Source organism: Poeciliopsis prolifica, unplaced genomic scaffold (assembly GCF_027474105.1).
Source record: "Poeciliopsis prolifica strain line A6 unplaced genomic scaffold, Auburn_PproV2 SCAFFOLD008, whole genome shotgun sequence".
Classification (NCBI taxonomy): Eukaryota; Metazoa; Chordata; class Actinopteri; order Cyprinodontiformes; family Poeciliidae; genus Poeciliopsis; species Poeciliopsis prolifica.
The window spans coordinates 7,523,057-7,550,623 of NW_026562383.1; the positions used below are offsets into that span (position 1 = coordinate 7,523,057).

The 27,567-nt window shown below is 35.8% G+C and overlaps 1 protein-coding gene across 3 annotated transcripts in view; it reads left to right on the top strand.

Annotated features, from left to right (window-relative positions):
- brinp2 (bone morphogenetic protein/retinoic acid inducible neural-specific 2) overlaps nt 1-27,567 on the top strand; it is a 184,329-nt gene that overhangs the window by 151,302 nt on the left and 5,460 nt on the right. For all 3 annotated transcript variants that reach the window (XM_055033142.1, XM_055033143.1, XM_055033146.1), the window contains exon 7: nt 26,787-27,009. In XM_055033142.1, the coding sequence (XP_054889117.1) occupies nt 26,787-27,009 (223 nt within the window). The remainder of the gene's footprint in view (nt 1-26,786; nt 27,010-27,567) is intronic.

Sequence of the window (27,567 nt, forward strand, 5' to 3'; positions counted from 1 at the left end):
AGTTTCCATTATTTCTGACAAGTCAAATATTAAAAGAATTTGATAATAATACAGTAATCTTGCTTGAATGTGAATTTGCATAAAATTATAGATCACCTGGGTCACTTTTCTCATTGAGTAAGTGACTAAAGTTCTTGATTAATTTAAGTCGTGTGTATTGATTTACTTCACTGTGCACAAAACAAAGACACCAAATACCCATATTCCATAAAATGGCAAAATGGCACCTCAGTGCTTTTCACTGAAAATTGTGTTAATAATGCAGTCACTGCAGGTTTGTTTTACTGAGACAAGCAGGTAGACATATATTTCTAGACTTGGGTAACAATTTTCATATCCATTGCTAAGGATAAGGAAAACTTAAATGACTTTTAGTTGGGACAAATGTTTGGCTTATAGTAGGTTATAAATTATTGGATTGTGTCATTGTTCTTAGTTTATTAGTTATGTACTCCTGTAATAAATGTTGGTAACATGTCTTTTGGGGCATTTTTTAATTAGGGCTAAAACAATTAAAACTGTTGGAAGACAGATTTCCAGTGTCTAAGTATATCCTAGACAAAAAGCTTCCTCAGGATCCATCAACAAAGCCAACCTATTATACCCTCACACACATTTCAGACTTAATTCACCTCTAATGGCTTTGATAAAGCCTTTACTGAATTGTGCTGTCTCCAGAATAGTGTTATTCATTTACTGAGAGGTACAAGATTGGAGTCTTTTATTGCCAGATTTGAGTGAGTGAGTGGTGAAATACATCAAAAATCACTAATGAATACTGTCTGTACGCATAGATGAGTTAAAAGCTTTTCTATGTTTAAGTCAGGTGATGTTTTCCAAAGAAACATAAATTAAGATTCAAAGTTTGCTGACTATAATTTAATAAGGTATCAGCAAAGAGTAGCCTTTCATCTTCCCTGTTCCCAGTCGGTGTGTCATTATACTTTGTCTTTTTTTTTTTCCTATTTTCGTTAGCTGTTTATTTTTTTTTTTTTTGATGCTTCGTCAGATTGTGGCTTTTCTTTTGTGATTGATTGTCAGGGCTTGTTGCAGGTTATATTAGTGATATTAGTCTATTGGGTGAAGGGGAAGTTTTTTTATAAAGGGGTAAGTGAGTTATGGTGTAATTGTTTTTAAAACTGGACTCCATTTGTTAAAAACGTAGTATATGTCCTATAACCTATATAAATTAATGATACTGAGAGACGTTTCTCTATAACTGGGACTTTAAAAGAAAATCCTATCAACATTTTACTGTGAAGACGGTTAAATGGCCGATTTATTCAAAAAGTAGAAACAAAAATGTTATTACTTAAAGCTCCTGCATAGGAATAGAAATAAGTTCAGAGACAAATTATTCACAAAAAAATCTTAGACCGGTGTATTTCTGTTTCAGTTCTCTCATCTCTCTGCTCAAATCATATCAGAGTTTATCTGTGAATGTCCTTTTTTTTAAAAAAAATTAAGAAGTAGATATAATAACCTACTTGAGTAGACATATTATTTTAAAACTGCTTGTGTCATTACGTTACCACTGCAGGAAGCGTAAGGAGACAAGCTCGTTTCTCTTCCTTTGAAAGTGGTTGTCACTGACAACAGGCAGATGCAGTCAGGGTGGGTGGATGCTGACTCTTCACCTGACCCGCTGTGCTCTCTGCTGCCTCCATGTCAATAGCTTTTCTACGAAACCTCCACACTCTGCAATTGACATCTCTGACCCAACATAAAATAAAGAAAGTTGTAATTTTCCAGGGTGAGGATGATGAGCAGGGTAAGAGCAGATTATTCCACCCATCAGATTCACAGAAAACAGAGCAGCTTCAGCTGATGTGTCGCTTTTTTAATCATTAGATGCCCTGCTTGAGGCTTTTTCTGGTCTTTTGGCACAACTGAGCAGCACGTAGGAGTTTTATGACAGTTTAGCTCAGTATACCTGACTCCAGAGGGATCTGTTCACTGTTCCCACAGTGTAAAAGATATATAATTGCCTGTTTGAGAGTTTCGGGACAGTCGGTCTCAGCTTTGAGCCAAAGTCTCACAATTTATTTTTGTTGCAGCGTGAGCAAACACTGCAACTTGCACTCCATAGTCTGGTTTCTCTTTATGTGAACTTAAATATTTGTTGACTAATTTAAATTGTTTCAAATTGTTGTTTGATTTAAATTGTTTTATTTTTGAGTTTTGGGACAAAATGTGTTTAAAATTCTACCCTGGATGAAAGAAACAAGCTAAAAACACAGTTTGTTTTGTTTATTTCTGTAACCAGATCATTTTTTAAAATGATAAAATAATTGTTTGATTTAAATGAAGTCTATATTAAAAAATCTCAGAATTACTTGAAATGTTGGCAAATATTATGTGAATATTCTAACCACTTATAGAGATGTGAAATTGTCCTTAAAATGTAATCACTTAATGATGCTTTAGATTATTTTTTATTTCAATGTGCAATGTTCTAACTCCTCTGGAAGTAAATATATGACTGTTTAAGGTTCACCGGTTTATTTTTCGACTTCAACAGCTTTCCACATAGTTTTCATAAATTAGCAGCCTGTACTACAGGCGAAATGTAAAAAGATCACAGTTCTTAGACTGAAGACGGAAGCTACAGACTATTCCTTCCTTCTAATCATCCGCCATTTATTGATCATATTACGTAAAGGAAAGCTGCTCACTGTGTCATCACAATTTAGAGATCCCTTTTCTTAGTGTGAAGGTGTTACAGAAATACACACCTTATGTCTGTGATATTTAACAGACAGTGTCTGAGCATGGTCTGTGAGCGTAGGTGTAAGGCTATTACTACATCACAGCAGTTTGGTTGAGAATCACACCTTCAGATGTGCTGCTCCCCACTTCACAACATCACAAACATTATCCCTGTCCAATTACATCGGATGTTTCTAGAAATATTAAACTTGCTTTAAAGCTTTTTCAACAAAATATTAGCATCGTATCAGCTAAAACCTTTTATGAACCAAGAAAAATTGTCAAAAATGTCATCGTAGAATATTGATCACATTGTTGCAAATTGTTATTTGATGTTGAAACATCTTATCAGTACTTGCTGGGTAGAAGATAATAGGAACATTTTATATGCATCAGTGCATGCATTGTTTATCTCTCTACTTGACTAAGTTTGAGTTAAAACTGGAATTAAAACTAATTAACAGTGGCAGATTTTATTTTTTTCAAATACCTGTTTTAAATGTATTTGTTTTTTTCTATAGAAGACTGTTTGGGTGTTGTGATTGTCATTACATCAGTTGTTTTCCTTCACTGACTCCATATCATCCTTGCTGTTAAAATCACATCCAGCAATTCATGAGTGCAGTTGCCTCACCACCATTTCAAGTGTATAAAAGCCAAATGCTGTATTTACCTGCCTCTGTTAATTAGAACGAGTGAAACTGGCACATTGGCACAATGAAGAATCTAAACATGCTTGCTGATTAACCCTCCTCCAGTCTTGGCGTGACGCTCAGGAGGAGCGTGGCAGATGTCATGTTCGGACAATGGGGAAGCGATGGGGGTCCAGTCCGCCTGAAACCTCATAAAAAAATACTGGTAAAAGCGCAGACGGGTCAGTATGACCCTGCCAGGACCACGCACTGGGTACAAAATACTTAAGGAGTCCAACGGATCCCGGAGGACTGCTGGAGGCTTAAGTTATGTGCTTTTCATTTTTTTTAAAGACAAAAACAGATCATACCTTGCAAAAAGTATTGCTCAACCACTTTCACCAAAAACTTTGTTTTGGATAAAACCACACAAACCTGAATCTGCAAATTCAATTTCTTTCCCCTGTCTTCAGTGTTATCTATCCTTTGATATCACAAGGCGGTGTTGAATAATCTTGCTGTAAGCAATGTGCTTAATTTTCATATTCCAGTGCTGCTGGTGGAGATGAGACATCGGATGAATCGAACATTTCTCAGGAAACCTGTTAGATGGTTCAAAAAAGTTGGAGCAGGAGTGGAGGTTCACCTTTCAGCAAGAACAGCCTAACCGTACGGCCAGCGCTGTAATTGAAAACATCAAATCATGTTGTAATGACCAACTAAAATCCACTTGACAATTCTGCAAAGCATTCCTGCAATGAATGGCTGATGATGACATTTGTTTGTTAATTTGACACAAAGGTTCTTTCAGATTTATGAGATTTCAGACCAAAAACGTAAATATTAACTGCTGAATGAGTAGCATAGTTTTTTTTTTTTGGTTGTTTTTTTCTTATCTGCCTTTTTTGCTGTTTCAACCTATTCCATTTAAACCCTGCAAACAGGAAGTGGCCACTGGTCACTGCTAAAGTGTTACATCAAAAACCAGCAGGAGAGAAAAAGCATTTAAATGGTGTTGTTGGCGGGGGATTAATGACTGTGCAGAGAGTGTACAATTCCTATTTGTGGAGCAAAATGCACTTAAGCTACCGATCAGCGAAACAGCACAGCAACTGTCATGAAGTTTTGTCAAGCAGCAAGTAAATATAGTTTCAAGTTGCCTGTAAGTCGTATCAATATTTTTTAGAAGACATTGTTCCTTTAGACTTTGACAAATTTCTCAAAGAAAAAAGCTTAAATTTTCAGGGAAGTGAGAGTGTGTAGTTTTCCCTAAATGTTCTGACACACAAAATTGCACAAAAATTCAAACACACAAGAGGAAAAAAATAGACATCCAGCCAAAGTCTATTGCTCATATTTCAATTTCTAGCATATCTCAGAAACAATGTATGGAAATTGCAAAGACTAATTGAACAATATCATCAGTAATCTTTTGTTTTAGATCTTTACATTTGCTATTCATATTTCATGTACTGAAAGCTATCAAAACTCAATCATTTGTCTGAAATTTCTGCATAGAAACAATACAATTTATATTTTATATATTCCCTTCTGTCATTGGTAGAGAATATGTCCCGGGCAAACTCTGCTTCTTTTCACCCACTGAAGAAATGTATTTGAAAGTGAAAGTAACAATCAGATGCTTGTCATTATTTAACTTGTCTAAATATTCATCAACAGTTGTGGCCATCTCTATAACTGTGGGAGTTTTGGCAGCTTGGCAGACCTCATTTATGATTTTAAATTTGACCATACATATTGGAGAGTATGGCAAGGTTTCCAATAAAGAGGCTTTATCCCTCTAAAAATAAAGTAGCCGCACGACTTAGGCTTGCAAGGCTGCATTTGACTGAACACCAAGACCTTTGGAACAATCTCTCTTGAACAGAAAGGACCGAAGTAGAGATGTTTCACTGCACAAAGCTGTGTTTGGCTAAAGCAAGACGGAGGCATATCAGGACAAACACCTCATAGTGAATGAGAAGCATGTTGAAATCATTATCCCTCCACCACCATTTATAGAGTTGACTTAAATCTAATTTGCAAATTATGAAGTCAAATTATGTCTGCCGGCTGAAGCTTGGCCCAGACTGAGTCATGATGTAGAACAGTAATGATCCACAAATCAAAACTGTAGCAAAGTGTCTGAAAATGAGAAATGTTGTTGCAATACTTGCTCCAGTCTAAGTCCAGAGCTTAACCGCATTCTTGTTAACTCTAGTGGGAGCTTGATGCATTAGTTGTCATTTGGTAAACAAATATTGATAGGCATTTCTCCAGACTGTCTCAAGAAATATTGTTTGTTTTGTTAATTAGATAATGTATCACCCATTTCCTGTTTAGTCCTGGACCATGACACCATACTAGGAAGTCTGTACTTATAAGTGAAACAGGGGGACACTTTGAGGACAAAGATCTGATTTAAACAAATATTCATAAGTATCTGAATGTGTTATCAACCAATGAACAAGTGTGACTCTTTGGAAGCAAATGAATTAAATGAATAGTGAATGAAGGCTAAATATAGAAGGCATAGAAGTTTAATACATTGGAACATTTTTATTTAATGTAATTTATTGTATGTGAAATTAGAGATTGGTTCATATCTACTAGTAAGGATTAAAAAAAATCTAGACATTGTTTTTGTACTTCAAAAGGCTTATTCAATTGGAATGGAGACATCCCTTAAAGGAGCTCAGTTTTCTTTTGTCCTACCTTAATTTTGCCACACCCAGGCTGGTAGACGGCCTGTAGACATGATCCCCCAGCTGACAAATGGCCAGGCGGCAGCAGTTCTCCTAAGGACCTTGCTCCTGTGCAGAGGAAGTGATAGCAGAGGTTCTCTAAGGCATAACCTGGTAGCTATTAATTCTGTTAACATGTGTAGGGAATAAAAAATGATGTGATGGAAGAAAAGGGAGGGTAGTAAATCAATGAAGAAAGAGCAGTGCAAATTGAGAAAAAAAAAGAGTGGAGGACTTTAAAGTAGACAAGATTAAAAAGAAAAAGTAAGGAAATTGAGGCGGTGCAAAATGGAAAAATGAAAGGAGAAGAAATTGCTAAAGATTTTCAGGTAATCAAGGCCAAAAGTCCAGAAATGAAGACGTGATAAAAGAAAGGGAATGGAAGAAATAGAAAGGACAGTGACAAAATAAAAAAAAAAAAAACATAACAGCACTAGATTTTGGTTAAGACTTTATTGAAACCGCAAACTGTTTGTTTTCATTTTTTTTATTGACAATATCTTGAATTTTATGTAGCATGTTGAGTTGTGTGTTTGAACAGTGTTTTTGAGATGGTTCTGGGGTTGAGTTGGTTTACAGAAAAGCATTTTCATGCTACCCACCTGAAATCTAACAATCTCTATAAAGTGTAATTACACTATTTAAATGAATCTGTAGTATTAACCAAGTAAATGGTAAACTCTGGGGACTTCAGGTGTCTATGACTGGTGTTTGCTGAGATCACTACTGTTTTCACTGCCTGACCTAAGCAACCAACCAACCTGAGACTCAACAATCAGAGGAGTTTATCATGATGGTGTTAAGTGGTAAAAATGCCATTTGAACTTCATATATATATATATATATATATATATATATATATATATATATATATATATATATATATATATATATATATATGCTATATGTTGCATATATACATGCAGATGTGTATATGTGGGTGAAAATGTGGATTTTCTTTGTTTGTTCTTCCAGTCTGAACATTTTGTTCTGAGTCAGTCCAAAGATAAACACTGAAAGGCAGAAGAACAAGCAAAAACAAAAAGATTTTGTTGAAACTCATAGCCTGGCTAACAGAAAAACTGGAGACAAAAACGGTTAAATAATCAGAGAAGGATGTTGGACAGAAAGTCCTCCAACTGTCAAATGAAAAATAAAAAGATGAAAATACCGCTGTTGATTGGTAAAGAAGAAAAACACAAAACTCACAGCTAAATGGTTCAGTGTTACATAACACTAAAAGGTGATATATAAAAGAAAATATCTACCAAAAGAGAAAAACATCACTGCTGGCCACAAGCATGACATATACTAGTGCGTCACAGTTGTTTTCTCACTGATATGACACAAGCATTTGGGTTTAACCTCACCTACCCAGTGAGAGTCCAACTGGCAGTGGAAAAGCTCTACTGAATGTGCCTGACGAGTTTTTTAAAAATGGGAAATGCTAAAAAGTTTCCTTCATGTCTGCGGTAGCATTATGGACTATTTGCCCTCTGTGAAATTCTTTGGGGCTTTCACCCTGGAAAGCTTTTCTGTCATCTCTGCGGTATAAAGTTTCAGCCACATCGACCTCAGATCAGAACTTTGTGAACAATTTCAGAATACCTTCAGTTGAGAAAAAGCAACTTTAATGTGTTACATCAACTTGTCCTGTTGTCTCCTGTTCTCTCTTGAAGCTTCAGTGGATTAGACATGTTTTAACATGTCATCAAAAATACAGTTGACTCTTTAATAGCTTCTGAATGTCTCTCTCTCCTTTCACTTTTATTTTTAAACGTCTCACTTGTACTGAAAATGGCATACTTTGATATTTTTTTCCAAAGTTTTTACGTCTACACTGAGGTCTGCAGTTATTGTGAGCTGATGAGCGATTGGATATGGTGCCCTCACTCATCAGAAAAAGATTGCAATTCCAGGGAGTCACAGGTCAGAGCCACTCATGTTGAAAATGGTGGGATTTCTGTCATCATTGGATTTATGTCTGTTTTGTCTTCTTTTTTTTTTTTTTTTTTGTAAATTCTTGTTTCACTGAAAAGTTTAGCTTTGACAAGACCAAAGACTTCTGCACTGATGTCTCAATTTTCTGTGGACTCTTTAACATTGTCTCTCTTTGCCACATCCATCTAAGATACATAGATTATTACAATTCTTACACTGATGAAAATAACTCCCCCTCAATCTGCATCCTTGAGCAAACCTTTGCCCATCTCAACTTTAGATCCAAATGAGCTTTCATAGCTTCTGAGAACTATGTTCAGAACAAAGTAGATTTTGTAAAAATAAAGAAAACATATGTTACTCCTGTGTGTTTTTTGTTTTGGGTTTTTTTTTATCAGACTCAAAAGCAGGCTGTTCATATTGCCAAAGGTGCAGGTGAGATTGTCTAAACACCTGTTTAGACACCTCTGGTAAGAATTTGAAAGAAAAGGGCGTTCTGCAGAAGAACTTTGCCTGGGGCTGAAGTGGACCTTTAAAAGTTTCCAAGCCAGCCTTCATATGCGAGGGCAAATAAATAGAATTTGCTTATATTTCAAAGTATTACAGTTATATTTTCTTTTTTTAACCTAAAGTGTGACAACTGTGATGCCAAATGGATTCCTTGTAGCTGGTCAGAATTACAAGTTATATTATACATGAGCAGCACAATGTCCATGGCTCCCCATGTCCAGCAACTCCTGGGTTTGCCTTCAGTCATTCACATATAAAGGCACTTTGACACCTTGGGGTTATTGTTATCAGACGCCTGAAGCATTTCAACTCCACAGAGTTAACTAGCATCAGTCAATCCCCTAGCTCTTTTCAAATTTCCAAGGTTCTTTCCCGATAGGTCCAGACACAAAGCCGATTGTTTCTTCATAGTTGAATCAGAATAAAGCTCGGCATCAAAGCTATTCAAAACTGTCTGCAACAACTTGAAATATAGAAAGTTTTCTGTACATTGTTTGTTTTTGCCCTGGCAAAGAAAGTCTATCTGTCGAAAAAAGAAACGTCCATTGTAAATCTAAGAATGTAAAAGTGCGAGTTGTAAATATTTTAACAGACACTGTTGCATCAACCATCATTTTATAAGAGAGTTTGTGCTTGAAGCCTCTCAAGTTTGACACATAAACCTATCAATGTTTGACTTATGATGTAACAAGGTGGAATAATAGTCATTTGGGTTTTCCTGTCAAAACCAGAATCTCATGGAACATTATATGTTGCATCCTTAATTGTTGCTAAAGCTTCTAAATAAATCGTATTATCGCAATATACATTAATAAATATTATGTAAATGTTAAGGTCAGCAGAAAAAGGAAAATGTTAAAAAATACATTTTGCAAAAAATGGGTTGCTCTGAACCAGAGTTTATTCATTTGAAATAAATCCTAATATTATGACTATAAAACTATAAATGATCTATTTGTATTTCTCTAAAAGTAGCAGGGTACACAATGCAATAAATGTAAAACAGTCTTGTAAGTAGGTTTTTTTAAGTAAATTTTTTCGGAGTTTCATGATGTTTTCATACAAACGCAGTCATGTAAAAATGTCTTAAAACAATGATTTTAAACATGTTTAAAAACAAAAGCTGCACTTTTTTACGTGAGGTTAAAGAACCGCTCAGGAGTTTTGAAAATATGAATTTTTTTTTACATCACAATTACTACAGTGGCAACATGGAGTCTAAGACATTAAGTGATTAGCAAGTTAAAAAACAAGAAATTTTAATGCACTGGAAATATTCAATTAAATAAAAACTCAGAGAGATGATACTAAATTCAACTATTTTCGACATGGTCACACATAGATGACTGACAGACCAAATTAGGCAGAAGTAGTTCTGGCTTAGTTTGTCATTCTTTTTGAAAAACTTGGAATCATCTGGCACTTTAATGCTGTTAAGTAATTTCTAGCTGCTTTTCAGACTGGCTGAACCAACGCTGTCCTGGTGCTTTTTCTCTCTGGAGACTCAATTAGACACATAGCCAATCAAATATCATTATAACACAACACATGTGTGTTCACTTTTTGTGCATTTGTGTTATTTTATCAGCTTTTAGTAACAACTCCAGCTGTATATTATAATACAGAAGGCCCTCAGATAATGAGGTGCTCATTAACGGCTCTAGGAACAACTGAACTTTTTCTGTTCAAGGTTTCTTTTCTTTTGTGAATGAACCTCTACAAGGTGAGCTGCTTGAGAGTTTGATATGTGGCATAGGTCATAGTTTAGAGGAATGTAATTTATTTGGACAAACACTAAGATCAAATATCGTTGATCATCAATTTCAGGAGTTGTTCTCCAGCCTCATTGTGAAACTCAGGAGTTTTCACCTTCTCAGTACAATAGCAAGGTTTTTAATAAGTTGGTCAACAAAAGACTTTCAAGTTATGCACAAATTATGAACCATTTAATTTAATGGGGTTTTTTTTGTTTTAATTATGTGACTGTGTGGTTTTCATTGAAGGTTATCATGCGAAAAAGTCTCACACCTGCACATACCTCCTCCAAACTAGTGATCCTTGTGTAGTTATATCAGTTTAACAGTGCCATAAAAAAGCATTTGCCTCTATGCAGATCTTTTTTCTGTGCTCTTTGTTATATTTGAATGTTTCAGATCATCAACTTATTTTTGATGTGGGATAGAGCCATGTTCATTGGGTTCAGTGTTAAAAGCCAGAACCAGGCCTGATTACTGACTGATGTATCGACTCAAGAAATCAATTAAATAAAACTTGGCTAAAAAGAAAATCAGATTGGAAAATGCATTAGAACCCCAAAACAAACTAAATGCCAAGACAGATGAGGAACAGTCATTTGTTTATCTGATTACTCCAAAATTACTCAAAACATTTATCAACAAGTCATTTAGGTGGAAACAAAAGAGAAGTAGAACATCTGAAATATTGCAGTTCTCACTTGCCTCAGTTAAAGTTATTAAGAAAATGTTAATCCATATGGGAGCTTCTGGATAAAAACCACAGTCCACTACATCATATAACCCAAAGTCTAGTTTCATCAACAAAAAATGTTTTTTGGATTGTATTATTATTTGATAAACTGACAAAAGTAAAGGTATTAAACTTTTGTTTGACCCAGTCTATCTGTCTTGTATAAAAATTGGTTTGAAAACCTGTAATAATGAACTATATATTAAAAAAAATAGTGTGGTCAGATGAAATCTGAAATGAACCTTCACTGGAGAAACTTTTAAATGCAGTCAAAACTACATGATCTTTTGTATAATGTCCTAAAACCTTGACCCGTCCTCACCAGTTCAGCCTTGCAATCCTGAATGATTTAGTAAAGTACAACATTGACAAACAGTCAATCTGTTGCTTATCTCTTTCATCCAATGTGCTCTCAGTGATTGCATAAGACCTTGGCAACAAATCATCCCAAGTTTGTTAATTAGACTGCAGCCCACTACACATTTAGTCATCATTCAGAGCCTTTCCCTCACCCCCTTCTCCAGCATGGGCCAAGTCAGTTGAAGAATCACTGTTTCAGTCGATTTGTAATCTAATTTAACCAGAGAACTGGCCGACTGACTGAACAATTAGTATCCGTTTACATCCACCTGTAACTAAGTCGAGCAGAGCAGGAGTCATTATGACTGGATGATCAACTTCTATTTAATACCAAATGACCTGAGATATTTACAGCCTCCCATTACTCTTCTCAGCAGTAATATCTTATTGGAAGGAGATAATTGGGAACAAATCTGCTGTACATAAATTCTCAATGTGCTCTTCATTAGGATTTTTAATTATATCTCCCTGTGTAAAAGGTTAAGTGTAGGAGTGGAGAAATGCACCTCAGCATAAGTTGCCGGATTGCGACGGTTGCCAAACCTCTCAGAGCAATCTCTCTTTCTATTCCTCTCTCAGCCAATCTGTTTTAATCTGTCTTTTCCCCGTCTGACTCTTCAGAGCCGGCGGGGAACAAAGTCATTCCCATTGCCTCGGTACAGGAAGCTCAGTAGAGTCTAAGCCTCGTACAAACAGTGCCTATCTTTACTTTACCCTGAGCCACCAGTACCGTTGACATCTTACAGTGAGAGCCTGGAGAACTTCTCTACGTGATCCTGTGAGAAGAAACGACTACCGTGAAGTTGCACACAGATGTTTATCTGCTTGCTTGTTGGAAGCTACACCACAGCTGTGTCTTAAGAGGCATTGTTGAAAGTAAGAATAAAATGATCAATAAATAGACGTGGTATTTGACACTTTACCACAGAATTGATAGGAGAGCAGTAAGCTGAATTTGTCATGTCTTTAGTAATCATGGGCTCCTGTAACATAACTGCTTACTGAATACCACGTAGGTGTTAGAAGCCTTTTATGAAGGGAAACTGTGCTTTTTTGTGAGTCAGAATAAAAAGGCAAGTGGGAATTTGATGTTTGAGAGATGGATGTGTCATAAAACCTTGTTATCAAACCATAGACACATCAACACTGTTAAAAAAAAAATCATCTATAGACTTTAGATGCATATAAAGAAAGAGGCAAAGCCTATTGCGTTTAGATGAAGAGCAATTTAAAAGCACAGCTTGTACGGATCAAAAGGTGAATTCTCCCAAGGACCAAAGAAACTATTTTCTGCAGGCTGAATGAGAAGAAAATAATCTTCTTCACTTACAAGGAATAAAGATAAAAATGTTCCTTCTACCACAAAATGAGTAAATTTGCATGCCGAAAGATCTTAAAGCCAAACAACTTTAGAATAAATGTTTCACTGTCTCTATTTTTTATTTTTTTATTTTATTTTTTTACAAATTGCTAAAATCATTAAATCAGTACAGAAGTGCAGTAAAAAAAAATTCTAAGACTAACATCCTATATTTCCAACATCAGGTATTGTCTCTTGGTTAGGATTCAGTAAGTGGGAAATATAATTATTATTATTTTAAAATAATTTTCTCATTGGAGAAAAAGTTCAAACGAGAAGAGTAAAGACATTTAGAAGAACCCAGTTGATGCTAAATTCTGTTTAGGTTTGGCTAAACAGATCACTTCTTCTCAGACTACTTGAAAACAGGAAGTTGTGTCAATTCACAATAATTTTTTTAATTTCCAAAAGGACATGCATTTCTTTCTTAGTGGCACTGTTGGTAGTACTGTAACCTTAGAGCAGGAAGGTTCAGAGTTTGCATGTTTTCCTTGGTTATGCTCAGGTTACCACATTTCCTCTCAGAGTCCAACTGTTTAGTTACCCTTTGATTCCTAAGTTTAAAATCTCTGACTGGACATTTTTGCTTATTTTATTTGTACAAAGTTCTTTAAATGTCATGTGAGTAAATATATATTGCCGATTTATCCATAACAACTGGAAGCTTAAAAATTAAGCAGTTACTTTCACAATCTCTAATAAAGGAGTGCCCCTCATATTAATTTTACTTTCTGCTACGGCGGGAGTGAAAATACCATAATAACCCCATATTGGCTGGAAATCGCAACGTCTCTCCTTTCAAAAACCGTTGTGAGGCGGAATTACGGTACTCCAAACTTAGTTGTGTTATCACCGACACGTTCAGCCTACAAGGGTTAATAAATTTGCCCCAAGCTAAGTACGAGTGTGTGTGTGCATGTGTGGCTATGGCTGTTTGTCCTGTTTATGTCTATGTCACCCTTTAACGGACTGATGACAATATACTCTCGATGGATGAATATCTTTTCCCGTTTTACTCTTCAAAATGAGCTGAGTATGACTTCAGGGTGGACTTTACTCCAAAATTGCTACTGTAAAGCCTTGCACACCATCAGCAGGTGGAGATATTTAGCCAGACTGACATATTTTAACTTATTAATTTCATCCAGTGAGCATAGCAATCATATGACATGCATAGAAAAGATGAAATGCCATCCAGTGACAAATAATATGTCCCATAAAAACACAGACAGTGACTGAAGATGCTCATGTTGAGTTTTGTATGATTGTGTGTGTGCCTGCCCAACCCCCCTTTTTTGAGATTATAGATATTTTTCTCATTGTTTCATTAAGCCACTGCTATTTTAAATTAATTTAATGGTGGTTTTGATGTTTTTGTTACATAATAAATTCTGCAGGCACACATTTTGGGCTACTATCCTTTAGTTTCTGATGTCTACATGTCGACTGCTGAGTATGATGAAAGAAGGGAGCCTGGTAAAAAGACAATCCAGGATACATTGACGAGAAGCAGCTCTACAACCTAGAAATTATTCAGCGTGCCTCTCTTCCACTTTAGTCTTTCCAGCAGGTTTTCAGCTGAGTCACTGGAGTAACTTCAAGGTTAAAGTCTGTCTTTCCCAACTTTATAACGAGGCATGCACTTCTTTCAGCTTGGTTTCCTTTTTTGGGTACTTCTACTAGGACAGGTACATGCCTATAATAGTTTTTGATATAGGAAACCTGCTTGCAGCTGAAAGAGGGGGCAGGTCACATGATTGGACTGCAAAGAAGTTGTCCCCAACATACCTGATGCCTGAGTTTCCCGGACATGAACTGTCTTTTAGGGAGCATAGCTATTAGGCAGTGTCAGTCAAACTGAATCCACTTGGGCTGGAGTGCAAATCACCTGTGAGATCATCTCTGCCTTTAGCGCAGTGCTAAGTAAAGCAACATCAAATAAGGAATTTAAAAAAATAAACGTCTTTGCTGAAAGACAATGTTTTTTGTGTCATGAAAGTGTGCTGAAGTTCTGTTAATGTTGACTTTTTGTAGATGTTTTCTTTTTTTATTATTTTAATGCTTACATAAATGTCAACAGTTCAGCTGGGTTTAATTTGAAGAAATTAAACAGTAAACTGTGTTTTGGTTCAGAGTTGAATGGATATTTTTAGGTCGCAGAGGACAGATCACCTGCTGAAATACCTTGAGAGATATTCTGCTGAACATCCTTGAATATAGATCAGCGAGAACCAGAGGGAACATTTATTTTTCAGGCGAACCAATATGAATACTAAATGAACAGTATGTGCTCTTGATATAAATCTGTTTGCTATTTTTTATTCAGGGAACCTTGATATGATTTAAAAAAAAAAAAAAAAACACCTTTAAAACATTTTTGGAAAACCCACGACTTCAGTACCCATTTAGATTAAAAGTTATCAAATTCACAGATATCAGAAATAACATTGTGACTTTAAGAGGTAAAGTAAAAGCTATATATATATATATAATATATATATATATATATATATATATATATATATATATATATTAGAAAAAAATACATATTTTTTTTGCATGTTAAATTTGGTTTTATAGATTGACTACTATAAAATAGGACTGTAAAAAATATTACTTTATTCATTTTTTATTTTAATATCTGTTGTTTAGAGAGTTAAATCTGTTACAAATTGGGGAAGAACAAGTGAGTAACTTTATTATGTTTTTTTTTTAAATGGCCTAACTTGAAAAATAAATTTCTTGGAATTTTTCTGAATGTGTTTATGGCTAGAAAGATATCGGAAACACGTAACAACCATAGAAACGTGGGAATCTGGGTGTCTAAAAAACATTATGTGATGTAACCCGATCGGTAATAGTCTGTTTTTATAGACTGGGCTTTGCTAACCTACCCACAGAGGAGCTTGTGGTTAATGCCAAAGGTGTAAAAATCTAAACAGAGCTCTCCCATAATTTGGGATCATTTGCAGCATGAGCGGGTGCACAGATAAAACCCATCTGTCTGGAGACAAATGCAGCAATGGCCCATATGGACTCTTTTGCTAAATGAGACCTCAGGAGTGTTCAAGGTTAATGCCCCTTTATTAGGCATGGGCATCAGACCCAGCAATAGATTTTCTTTTAATATAGGAGGTCTGTGTGCTAATGATTGCTTTACACCTGTAAAGTAGATGTTTACTAATGCTAACCTTTGTTAATATGAGTTTATAATTGAAATCTAATAGACTTCTTTAACAGTTTTGCAACCTGTTTTGCATTCATAGCCATAGAAATTTACAGCCTTTCTTAAGCTTCTTAACCAAACACTTCATTATACACATAATGCATGACTGAAAAAAAAATCACTTTATATATGGGAGGGATAATTCTTTAGATAGTTTGACTAAGAGAAATGATGGTTATGTATTCACTTTGAAAAATATTAAGACAACAAAACAATGGGCAGACGGTGATTTATTTATGTTTTATGGTTTTAAGATTTTGGAGTTTGCTGGCTCTAATGTATAAAGATATTTGGCATTGAAACTGATGTGAAAAGAAATGTCTTTAATGCCTGATGTGCTGAGTGAGCTGAAAGATCATGAAACTGATATTACGGTACTTTTGAAAGTAATTTTAAATGGGTACGGGAGACCTCTCTTTTTTTGTTGTTGATGATTGCTGATGTGAAAGATGTATTGTATAGGGCTGTAGAATTTTTTATTTGTAAAAAATTCCTCCTTGTTGAGCTCCTCAGAAGAATAGAAATATTTAGAAAACTCTTGATGTTTCCTGGGGAATTGGACTGATTGTGTTTTCCGGCTCCTTATAAAGTCGGTGTCGAAAGACATTGTGTACATGAAAGACATCTCTTTGACAAATGCCACAGGGCCCTCTCCAATGTGGCTGTGACATTTGAGGGGATGGATCAATGAATAGAAATATAAAGAAGAGTTTATTTTGTCCCTTTCACACTTCTACTAATACACACATGCGCACGCCGACTAACACACCGAATCAAGGGCTGCATGACGATGAATCCACATCCTGTTCATCACAATAGCCTTCAATTTAATAGTGACAACCTAGACTTTGCAGGGAATAATACCCTGAAATGTCACATCTTCAGACAACATCTTAATCGTTGTGCATGATGGAGTGGAGCAAGCCAGCAATGTTCAGTCTTTCCTGAGCAGCTGCTGTTAAGATGTCCTTGAGCAACCTCCAGCTGCTCTACCGAAGCACTTCAGTGGCCTATAGTAGAAAGCAGAGGTTTTACTTGGCCGCTCTCAGCGCCCAATCATGTGAGGCTGTATTTTCCCTGTGCAGACCCCTGATGCGTGTAACTTAGCAAGTGCGAAATAGACCTGATGGAAAAGTGCATATGCCTTCTGTCAACCCCCGATGTATAAATTGGGAGAAAAAGGGGGAAAAAATGATTGAGAAGCTTACCCCTCAGGTGGACGCTGCTTGAAAGTAGCTTGCTGGATATTAACGACTGACCTCCCCCGCCCTCCATGTTCGCCTAAATCCATTTTCCATTTCTGATCTCTCCGCAGTACTCAGGGAGGTACTTCATCTTCAAACAGCAATGCTGAAGGCGCTGTGGCCTCCTGCAGCATCGGTTTCTGCTAGGGCTAGTACAATCTGACCTAGAGGATTAAACGGCACCAAAGCAAGGAGGAAGATGAGGGATTTTTCTCACTTGCAACTGATATATTATGCAACATATCAAAGACTTTAGGGTATCATGTGTTTACATTGACTTGTTGTGGTAATTATGCATGAAAAAAAAGCCAAGTATTATTACAATTGGGAGAAGAATATTGCATGTGTTTATCATAGAGTTCAAATTGAGATGTGGACTGCATGTAAATCATAAAAGTCTAAGTTTAAAATGACATTAACGTTATAAGACTGAAAACTTTAGTTAGCAAGACATGCTGTGTGTACAAATTTGTATTTGTAAATACAAATGATTATTTTAAAAATATTTATACAGCATGGTTTGTTGTTTAGTCAGATGCAGAAAACTGCTTTTTTTCCACATTGTGGTCCAAACTCACACAATTTGTAGCTGTTTTTTTCTGATTATCTCAACATTACATATGTATAGTTGTATTTAATGCAAATACAGACTCTCCTGTCCTAGGTCTAAATTATGGAAAACTCAGGCTTGTTAAAGCTGTTTGTAAAAGAATTAAATTCAGTTTTCTATGATGGCATATGGAAAAGGTAAAAAGGATACAGTTAAAACAAGCTCTTTGTTGAGAGATACTGCTTTATACATATCCTTTAAATGTCCTTAAAGTCACTAGTTAATTTTACCATTGCTATTTTAGGTCCTCTCAATCCCAAATTGTCTTATCTTTAGAGTCCATGTTGTTTTAGAGGCTTTTATTTCCTGTAGCAAGGACGAGTAGCAGGCAGACAGAAGAAAATGCTGCTCAAACTGACAAGCTAATCAGCCATCTCATAGCATCAGCTGACATTTAGTGAGTCACATTTAATTATGCCTTACACATAGGCTGGCACATAGCACTTTGAAAATCTACCAACTTTTAAGCAGGCATTTGTCACTGCGCTTTCATTATTTGGCAAAGGTGTCCAGAATTCCACAATCATGTCAAGTAAACACATTTTCTGCTTAAATGAGCTCTTCTGTTTTATGTGGTCTCTTGTGCCAAAGGGAGCCATTTGTGCAAAGCGGATAAACATCTCACTTAAAATCAACTGCTCTTTTCTACTTTGTCTTGTTTGCAGACTTTATACAAGGTTCTAAACATAAAGAAATTTAGCACATTTTGTAAATTATCAAGTCACTCATCACTAGTCTCGCTCAATTTGTTGTCAGTCTTATAACCTACAAGATTTTTAAATGAAGCTACAGAAAAATTATTTTCTTATATTCTTTCTGCTTATATAATGCAGTGCAAGGAGTACCTTTTTAATCTGGGCGTTGCAACATTTTAAATATGAATTAAATAAAGAATCTCTTTTTCTTGTAAAGATAAGCTGTTATTGATTGATGATAGCTGTTTTTACTGTCCTTCCGACTCAGAAAGCTTTCTGGTCTTGTACCTTGCTGCTGCTTTAAACAAAAAGGAAAGTTCTGCTCCGAGATTAGATTGCTCTTCTTTACAACTTACTGAGGGCTGAAGGTACAGCACTAAAGAGTATTTTTTCAAGTCAGGATCACCCACAGGGGTCCACTAACGAACACCCTGGTGGCACTATTTCCCATGTTTTGTGCCTGCGCATATATTGGTTTCACAAACTGAAATGAATCCCATTTCTCACTTAGACGATAGGTTTGCGATCTTGAGAGTGGATCTGTCACATATTTTAGGATTTGTGTGCTTTACTTGAACACACTTCAGTTTCATTCAGTTGGAGCAGTAGTAGTGCAAAGGGTGGTTCTATTTAGGGGCTTTTTTTGTGGCATAGAGTGACTATTTTTCAAGTGGGCAAGGCAAACTTCCCCTGCAGCAATGCCTGACAGGGAGCGAATTGGTCTGTCATTTGTTTCATTTGTATTCCACAGAAAGTTGGAGCTTAGTGCTTCAGGTAAAGTCTTTGAATGAGAGCTTTTGAACGGGACTGACATGGCAGAACATCAGCAGGGACAGGTAATACTTTTCCTGCTTCGTAAGAAAGGAGGGATGAAAGTCTAACACAGCAATATATTTCTGGTTATAAATAATCGTTATCAAAGAAGTTTAATAAATGATATATACATATTTTAACGGTTAAGCTAATCTGAAAATTTCATGCTTTATTAAAATTTCATTCCAAAAAAATTTAAATAATGTTTCCAGTCGTTAATACATTCTTCTGAGAAATTAATATCAAACCACAGAGGTCTTGTATGAGCTTTGAAATGTATTCATACTTTTGTTTGTCAGGAGTTGGCATGAACCTGTGCAAGATGCTTCTCCTTCTCTAAAAATACCACAATATCAAGAAAAAGCAAGTTTTTGACCTAATTCCAGAGCTTAAAACAGGTACCCAAAAGTCATTTGAGCTACCGCTAAAACAACATAACACGCCAATTACTACAATTATAACAGTTCATTAAATTAATGGTTTTTCTGATGCATAGAGATAACCACAGGTATAGGAAACATCCTATTAAATTTAGCAGGAGTTTTGGGACAAACTTTCATACTATGGATTAGTGACAATGTTTCAGCTTCCCATTCAAAGGCATTTGTTTTTGCAACCAGTAAAAAACAAATCAGACTGGATTTTCTAAAATATCCCTTGTTTTGACCGGGTGTGCATAAGTCTAACATGACACTGTCATAAACGTGACGACGTAACTCCTGTTATGAAGACGGAGTTTTCATGAAGAGTAAATGCTAACACTTTTAATGCAACATTGCAGAAAAGTGCATTAAGTGTCAACTTTCATCATTTGGTAAACGATACTCCATTAGCATTTAATCCAGCATTTTTTCTGGTAGTCGAATTACCAGCGTTCTGTTCTGAAATATACAAGGGTAGATGCATGGACATTTTACTTTGTCTTTAATTTCTAACATTAAGAACATTTGTTTTAGGTAAACAGTGAAAATAGACTAATATATTTCAAATGATACCATACAGTTAAGCTTGTGTGATATGCATGCTGTGCTGAAAAAAAATTTATCTAAAAATTTTCTCCCACTGCCTTCCACCACTATCTCTATGTGTATGTTAATTTAGTCGTCAAACTTCAGTTTGGAGCATAATGTCCTAAAAATGTGAAATTTAGATCAAGTTTTGATCTACTGACTGAGTGAAGTGCAAATCAGGTCAATTTAAAAGGCAGTACAGGCTGCAAACCTCTCTCACAAGTCAAATTTTATTATTTCATAGCTAAACTTATGGTGTTTGGAAAATGTCAATATTGCGCTTATTATAATCCCTCCCACAGAGTGGGAGAAAGTATTTGGCAGCTACTCAGAGTTACGTATCTCTTAATATAATAAATAATCTCTGAAACAGATTTTTTTCCTTTAACACTCCTTTCTATTCCATCTCTGACAGAGTCCTAGATATGTGTGCAACACAAAAAAGGCCAACTTTCTGGTTGCTGTTTGTGTATGACAAAGGCAATTTGGTCAGAAACAGTTACACAAAGCTTTTGTTCTGTATTGCAAAGTCTGCGCTTTTGAAGTCACACTATGCACTTAACGTCCCTCAATTTCCATTGAAAGCAATTATTTTGATGGTCCTCTGAATAATTCACAAAAAATAAAAGTCAAAATGCCTTTTAACGACCATCTATGTTAATATACTGAGCCATTGTTCTAGGACATAAACCAATTCACTCATGTGTAATTAAACATACCTTAAAAGCTGCTTAAAGCTCCGTTTCAAATAAAGAGGATCTAACAACTTTTTTTGGGGAGGAAAAAAAACATGAAAGTCTCACTGTTAACTGTTATGTGAGCAGCAATGTCAGTCATGTATGATGGATGGAGCTTTTAATGTGTTACAGACACCTCGAAGTGATGGAGATTGCAGCTTTGTCGACAGCTCTGGACCCTCTGTTTTCCACTCCGCATCCCCCAGCTGGCAGCTTAGCAGAATAAAATAGTAAAAAGATAGAGTTTTTGCCACATTTGCCTGAAGACATCCCAAGACCACCGTCATTTTGTCTGTGCAATCAAATTAAAAGCACATTGGAAGCGTTATAATTATTGAAGTTGGTGTTGCAAGAAATCATCTGGGACTTAATGAAAGACTCTTCAGTGAGATGTGACTGACAGATGAGTCAGTCGCACCACAACAATAACAAAAAAAAAGATGTCAGAGACACAATTGTGCTAGCTGGGAAAAAAATGTCAAACCATCAGTTCTGATTCCAGCTATCATAGAGACAGTTTGACAATGGTTAGAGCTTGTTTACATTTATGGTGAAAATAATAATAAAAAAAGTCAGGACATCTGATTTCAGTTGTAAAGTGTAAATCAGTGGAGAAAACATCCGCCTGCACACAGTTAGCAAAATCTGTTTTTTTTTTGTTGCTTTTTTTTATAGACCAACTTCTACCATCATTTGTTTGTAAAATAACAACTTGTTTATAAATTGCCTTGTTATTCTATTTCTGGTATGTGAAACCTGAAGAGCTGAGTGTGTTAAAAATTAAACTGGTAAAGCCAGTTTTGTTGAAATGCAACACATGCAGTCTGGAATAAATCCTTCTGTTGCAAGATGGTAACTGGCAAATGCATGCTGATGTGAGTGATTATTGATCACTGTAGAAAGAGATGGGTTTCAGTAACGTTATCAATCTAGTATCTTTGTACAATTTAAATACTTTTTTTAGTAGAACAGCATATTATATGCAGTGTATTTGTCATCTCCAAGCAGTTCCACTTATACCATTGACTTTTTTTGACATGTCCAAAAATCTCTGAAGCAGTCTGACTTGATTTGAACTCAAATTATGAACAGTTCAGTTCTAGTTGCATGAAAGGTTTTGCTTAATATCACCCATTTTCAAATGCCCTTGAATTACACAAGAATTTGACAGAAATAAGAGGAAATACACTGAATAAATTCTTAAACTAGCACTACAATCCATCATAAAGATTTACTCAATATCAATTTAAAGTCTACATCCAACAATAAAACATGAAAAAATTAAATTCATGGCTCACCCAGTGGCATTTGTACTGTTCTTTTTTTCTTTTCAAAGGACGACTTATCATTTTATATTTGCAATTTGAGATTATCTCAAAACTTCGTTTGACATGTTGTGGTAAATCTCACTTTCATATTTACACACGATTCTAGTTTTATCTGTTGAAGAAAACACAACTGTTATAGCTACGTAATATTTTGACAACCAGTGTTTTTAATTCTAAAGTGTCATGAATAGTTTGGACCCTGTGGTGACGCCTCCTTATTTACATTAAACACTAAATATATAATATTTATTTATTATATATTTCAAAATGACAATAAAATATTCAATTCAGTGTATAATTCTAATCAGTGTAGGAAACTCAGTTGTTTATTTGGCTTTTGGGGATTCTAAAATCCCATTATGATCCATTCAGTCTACTGCTTTTTTTTAGAGAATATGAAGGCAACCACCAGACTTCTGCCAGCCAGTCACTTAACTGCCATCTCCGCTTGAAAATGGCATGAATCATTTACTCAGCACCGATATTAAGATTTCAAGGCCGGGTTGTCACCCATTAGGGAAAATAACACCCCTGGCTCTTTATCTGATAGATTTTGAGTGGGTAAAATTGACCATAAATTTTGAACATAGTCATAAATGTCAAGGAAATGGTGGAAAATAGACAGACAAATTCCTCCAGCCTAATGACACTGGAAATGATTACTAAAGATGTGTTAAATGGAAAGTGAGAGTTGAACTAGGGGATGTCGAAGAGGAAAAAAAGAAAATTAAAACATAAAATAGAGAGGGGGTAGCCGGATGGTTGAAGAATGAAGATAAATTCTCTTTGAGTTCATGAGTGATCAAAAGAATGGAAAATGAGCGAAAAGCAGAAATGCAACATGGATCACATTATATGTGTCTGAGGGAAGAAAAAGACAGATGATTGGCACCATCACTCTGGCCAATTCATTACATAAGCCTTCCTATCATTAGGGTTAGACCTGCAGTTTTTTCTTCAGAAGCAATTTGATAATCTTACCTATGTTGACATGAACTGGGCATAAACTTACTTTTAGAAGAAACTTTGATCAGATTCTTGGGTAAACGAGTCAAATACAACACAATATTTTGTAGTTGGACAGTTTTGTCATCGGCTCTACGAACAAAATGTCCTAGTGTAATCTGTTTATTGTGGTATGTCTGAAAATCAATGTATGTCAGTTTCATACCACAAAGGATCCACTTTACGTTTCAGACGTTTTCATTGCAGTGGCTAATTGCTGTACGTCCTGGGAAAAGCTTTTTGCATAATTTTGTTTAGGTGTCTTGAGATTCATTATCTACAGTTAAAGTTTTTAGGAATCTAAATACATTGCATTATCATGGAGTACTAAATTTCACTCAGATATGTACACACTCCTTTAAAAGTGGAGGATTTTATATGTTTCAAATGAATAGAGTCCTTTATAAGTCATTCCCACAATAGATATTCCAACCAGTGATGTGTGGTCAGGGAAGGCAGGTGAGTTTTGAATTATTACTTATTTTCAAGACACAAAAACTTTAATTAGCCATGGCTGTGTATAATCTAAGATCCATTATAACCTTGTCAAAACCTGGTATTAACTATTGGTGAGCAGCATAACTTATACAACATTTTAATAGCAGTTTGCTTTGACAAAATTAAAAAAACTGGTCTGCAATTTGTCATGTCACATACATGGTGTTTTTACTGCATATTTAAGTAATTGTTTTTTAATGTTTCGTGACAACTGTGAAAGTGAAAAACTAAAAGCCACAAAACGTAGCCTGCAACAAAAACATTAATTTATTCAGTCAGTGAGAAAGTCACTGACCTTAAGCAAGGAGCAGACAAAGAGAGATATCAGGAAGCCAGAGAAAAAAGGCAGGAAGCAAAAGTGAACAAACTCGAGCAAGCTGAGCAAGGAAACTCAGGAGAGAGACAACCTCATCTTGTCAAGTAGAGAACAATCACAGAGAGGGAAGGAGGCAGACGAGCACAAAGAGAGGGATGGAAAGAACCTGACCATTGTGTCATCTGGGATCACTGAGCACTGTAATAGGCTTGAGTTTTGTCAGTTGGGCTCGATGCAGGTCGACTCAGCTACGGATTCCTCCATGCCAAAAGCAGCGCATGGGAATAAGATTCCCCAGCAGACCCAGGAAATCTGAGAAGGTCTCACTTAGCTGGCTGTGGAAGAAATACAATTTGAAGTCTTCATAACTTGCATGTTATGCATCCGGTGCCTCATCATGAAACGTAAGAACACCTGGTGTTTTACTAATGTGTAATTCATGTTGCTCCCGTGTAATTTAGTGCAGCTATCTTTGTTTATTGCAAATAAATATTTCATTCGACCCTTAAAAGGCTCTCAAACTGCCCTTGAGAAAACCAAATACACTCACATATTTTCAAGACAAAGCCAATTCTGCAACTTTTTATTATTTAGTTATTATTATACAACCTATCACGACTCCTGTGTTTTTAAACCACAACGTATCTGTGTTTGAAATTATCTCATGTACCTTCTCAGATGCGTCCAGTGTAAGTTTTGCTCTAATTTCACTTATTTTAAGAGATATTTACAACCACCAAAGTTTTTGGATTGCTCTTTTCTTTTGTTTTTGGAGGTTTCATAAACATCAGACCATCTAATAAATGATCTTACAGCCGTGTGAAATAATCTGATTCAAGTTTGGCAACTGTTGAAATAAAAAGGATAAAATGCAATCTGGACTCTTGAAACACTGACACAGCCTTTTAATTTCACTTCAATCCAAAGACTAAGACTCAAATACTAACTTTGTGCAATTTAACATGTTTTTATCTTCAAGATCACAACACCCTGAGCAATGAGCCACACTACCTATACCATAAACTGTGGAAGCAAATGGGCTTTTAAACAACCAGACTCATTGGAGAAAACAGTCCCTGCACACAGAAAACACACATGGCAGCATTTATCTTTGCTGTGAGGCCTCTCAGCAGGTCTCACATATATTAAAACATACAGTATCATGAAACAGCAGGGGATGAATCCTTGATCCCTGGGACGAATCCTTCTGTTTTGATCTCTCACTTATCAGGATCAAAGATATCCTCTTTAATATCACCCAAAACAAAAGAAAAGGCAAGAACATCAGGAAGACAAGCATTGTTAGTGCATAACAGTCCTTACTTCACGCCTATAGTTTAATCATTCATTTAAACCTGCTGCATCAACCAAGCAGACAGTTTTTTTTAAGTTGATAAAATTGTGTCTTGATATTTGAGTTACCTACGCAATTTTAATGCTATTCTTTCACATACCACAAGCAATATTTATTTAGTAAACGTTTAAACAATTGGTTCAGGAAGCATAACCTGAAACCAGTCAAAATCTAATCTTATAATTGCAATGGAATAGAATAGAATTTGTTTTTATCTAAAGTTTGTTTAGATATAAACGAAACCATTTAACCTGTGTACAGGTGTACATCCAAATGTAAAAACAATTGTATCCCATTTATTATGTCAGTCTATTTCTATTTATAATATAGACTTCTTAAGCATGTATTTAAAAGCTGTACATGAATATGAATGTATTTGATTCTGTTAAATTACACAAATATACACTGACGAAAAGGGCATATTTTGGCAAATTTCAGGTTTTGTCAAAAGTCTTGAATTTGTTTATTTTTCTGAAATAAAAAGTTGTAATCTACTGCTGCCAACTTTGTTTAAAACTAGTTCATTTGTGAACGGTATTAATGTCTTTGCTAAGGCAGTAAAATATACGTGTTACTGTCGTCCTAGAACTGCCAAATTTATAGGAGCGTCTGTGTTACACTTCGCTTCTTTATTTTGTTTTGCTTTTGATTAACACCTGCTGTGACAGCTGCAGAGTGTGCAGTAAATTGTGTCAAAGGACTGTTTTCCATTTTGAAAGGGACACCCAAAGCCAGAGGCTGGCCTTTTGCTATTTTGCTATATAGCTTTATTGGTCTATTCAGCTTGTGATTATGGGTCCACTCCTAAATTGTTTGGACTCATAATGAAAGATTTACAACATAAATGGAAATGCCCATCTGCATGTGACACCAGACAGCCATTTATCAAGCTTTCTAAATGACAGAGTTGGCAGCAATACTACAGTGACCGTGATGAGACTCTAATAGTTAGCTGAACGAGAACACCCGCACATTAAAGGGCTCGTGTTTACCTTGTAAATCCAATTTATTAGCCGAAAACAGCTTTTGTATTTTCTAATGAGACATCCAGCTCTTCCAGCTCCTCGTTCATTTTTTCCTTCCAGTGAAGGAATCGAAGACTAAAGAGTTTTGACGGTCTGAAGCAGACTGCATGAGATCATCTAATTTCCTTCTGTTGTCTCATGTTTTTACACTCCTCTTGTCTCTCTTGTGTTCTTGTGTTCAGATGAATTCAAAGCCTTCCTGAAGCGGCTCCCCACTGACCGATTTTTAAATGTGTCCACGGTTGCCAAGTTCTGGTCAGCTGACCTGCCCCTCCAGAAGCGTTATGCTCAGCTGGAGGCCAGCACAGTGCTGGTCTCGGGAAAAGCCCAAAAGATAGTGAGGAAGCTCTTCACCCTGAGCAAACGCTGCCCCAAGCAAGCCCGCATAAGTCTGCCTCGAGAAAGGTAAGCTTCTACGACACCGTCAGCAAATAGACTGAAAGATTACAGAGTAATTTATTACTACTGAGAGCTAAGAAAAAATAAATTATATTTTACTTTTTCTCTTTCATTTTCTTTCCACACAAAGAAAAAAAAATATGCTGTTTTCATAGCAAATAAAAATCAGCATTTGGGTTAAACAAACATATATGCATAGATTTAACATCAGCGGTATTTAATTTCCCACGCAAAACTAAAAGATTAAGCTTTCTCAATGTTACTATTGAGATTTTCCACTATCTTTGAGATGTTGTATAAGCTTAGGATGCAGAGCAGGATAATTAACAGACAGGCATTTGGTGTGGCAGACGAAGGTTTGATAATTGCCCTTCTTGCCACTTCCTGATGTTGCTGAACAGTCTGCAAAAGGAATGCTGCATGAGTCATCAATTAAAATTCAATCCAAGCAAACATCCAGCAGTAACCATATTTTTTTAGGAAAGCATTCAGTTGTTTGAGATGTGATTTATGCCCTGTTTGACTTCTTCCCCCTGCGCCAAAGCTCCAGGAAGAAGAAATTGT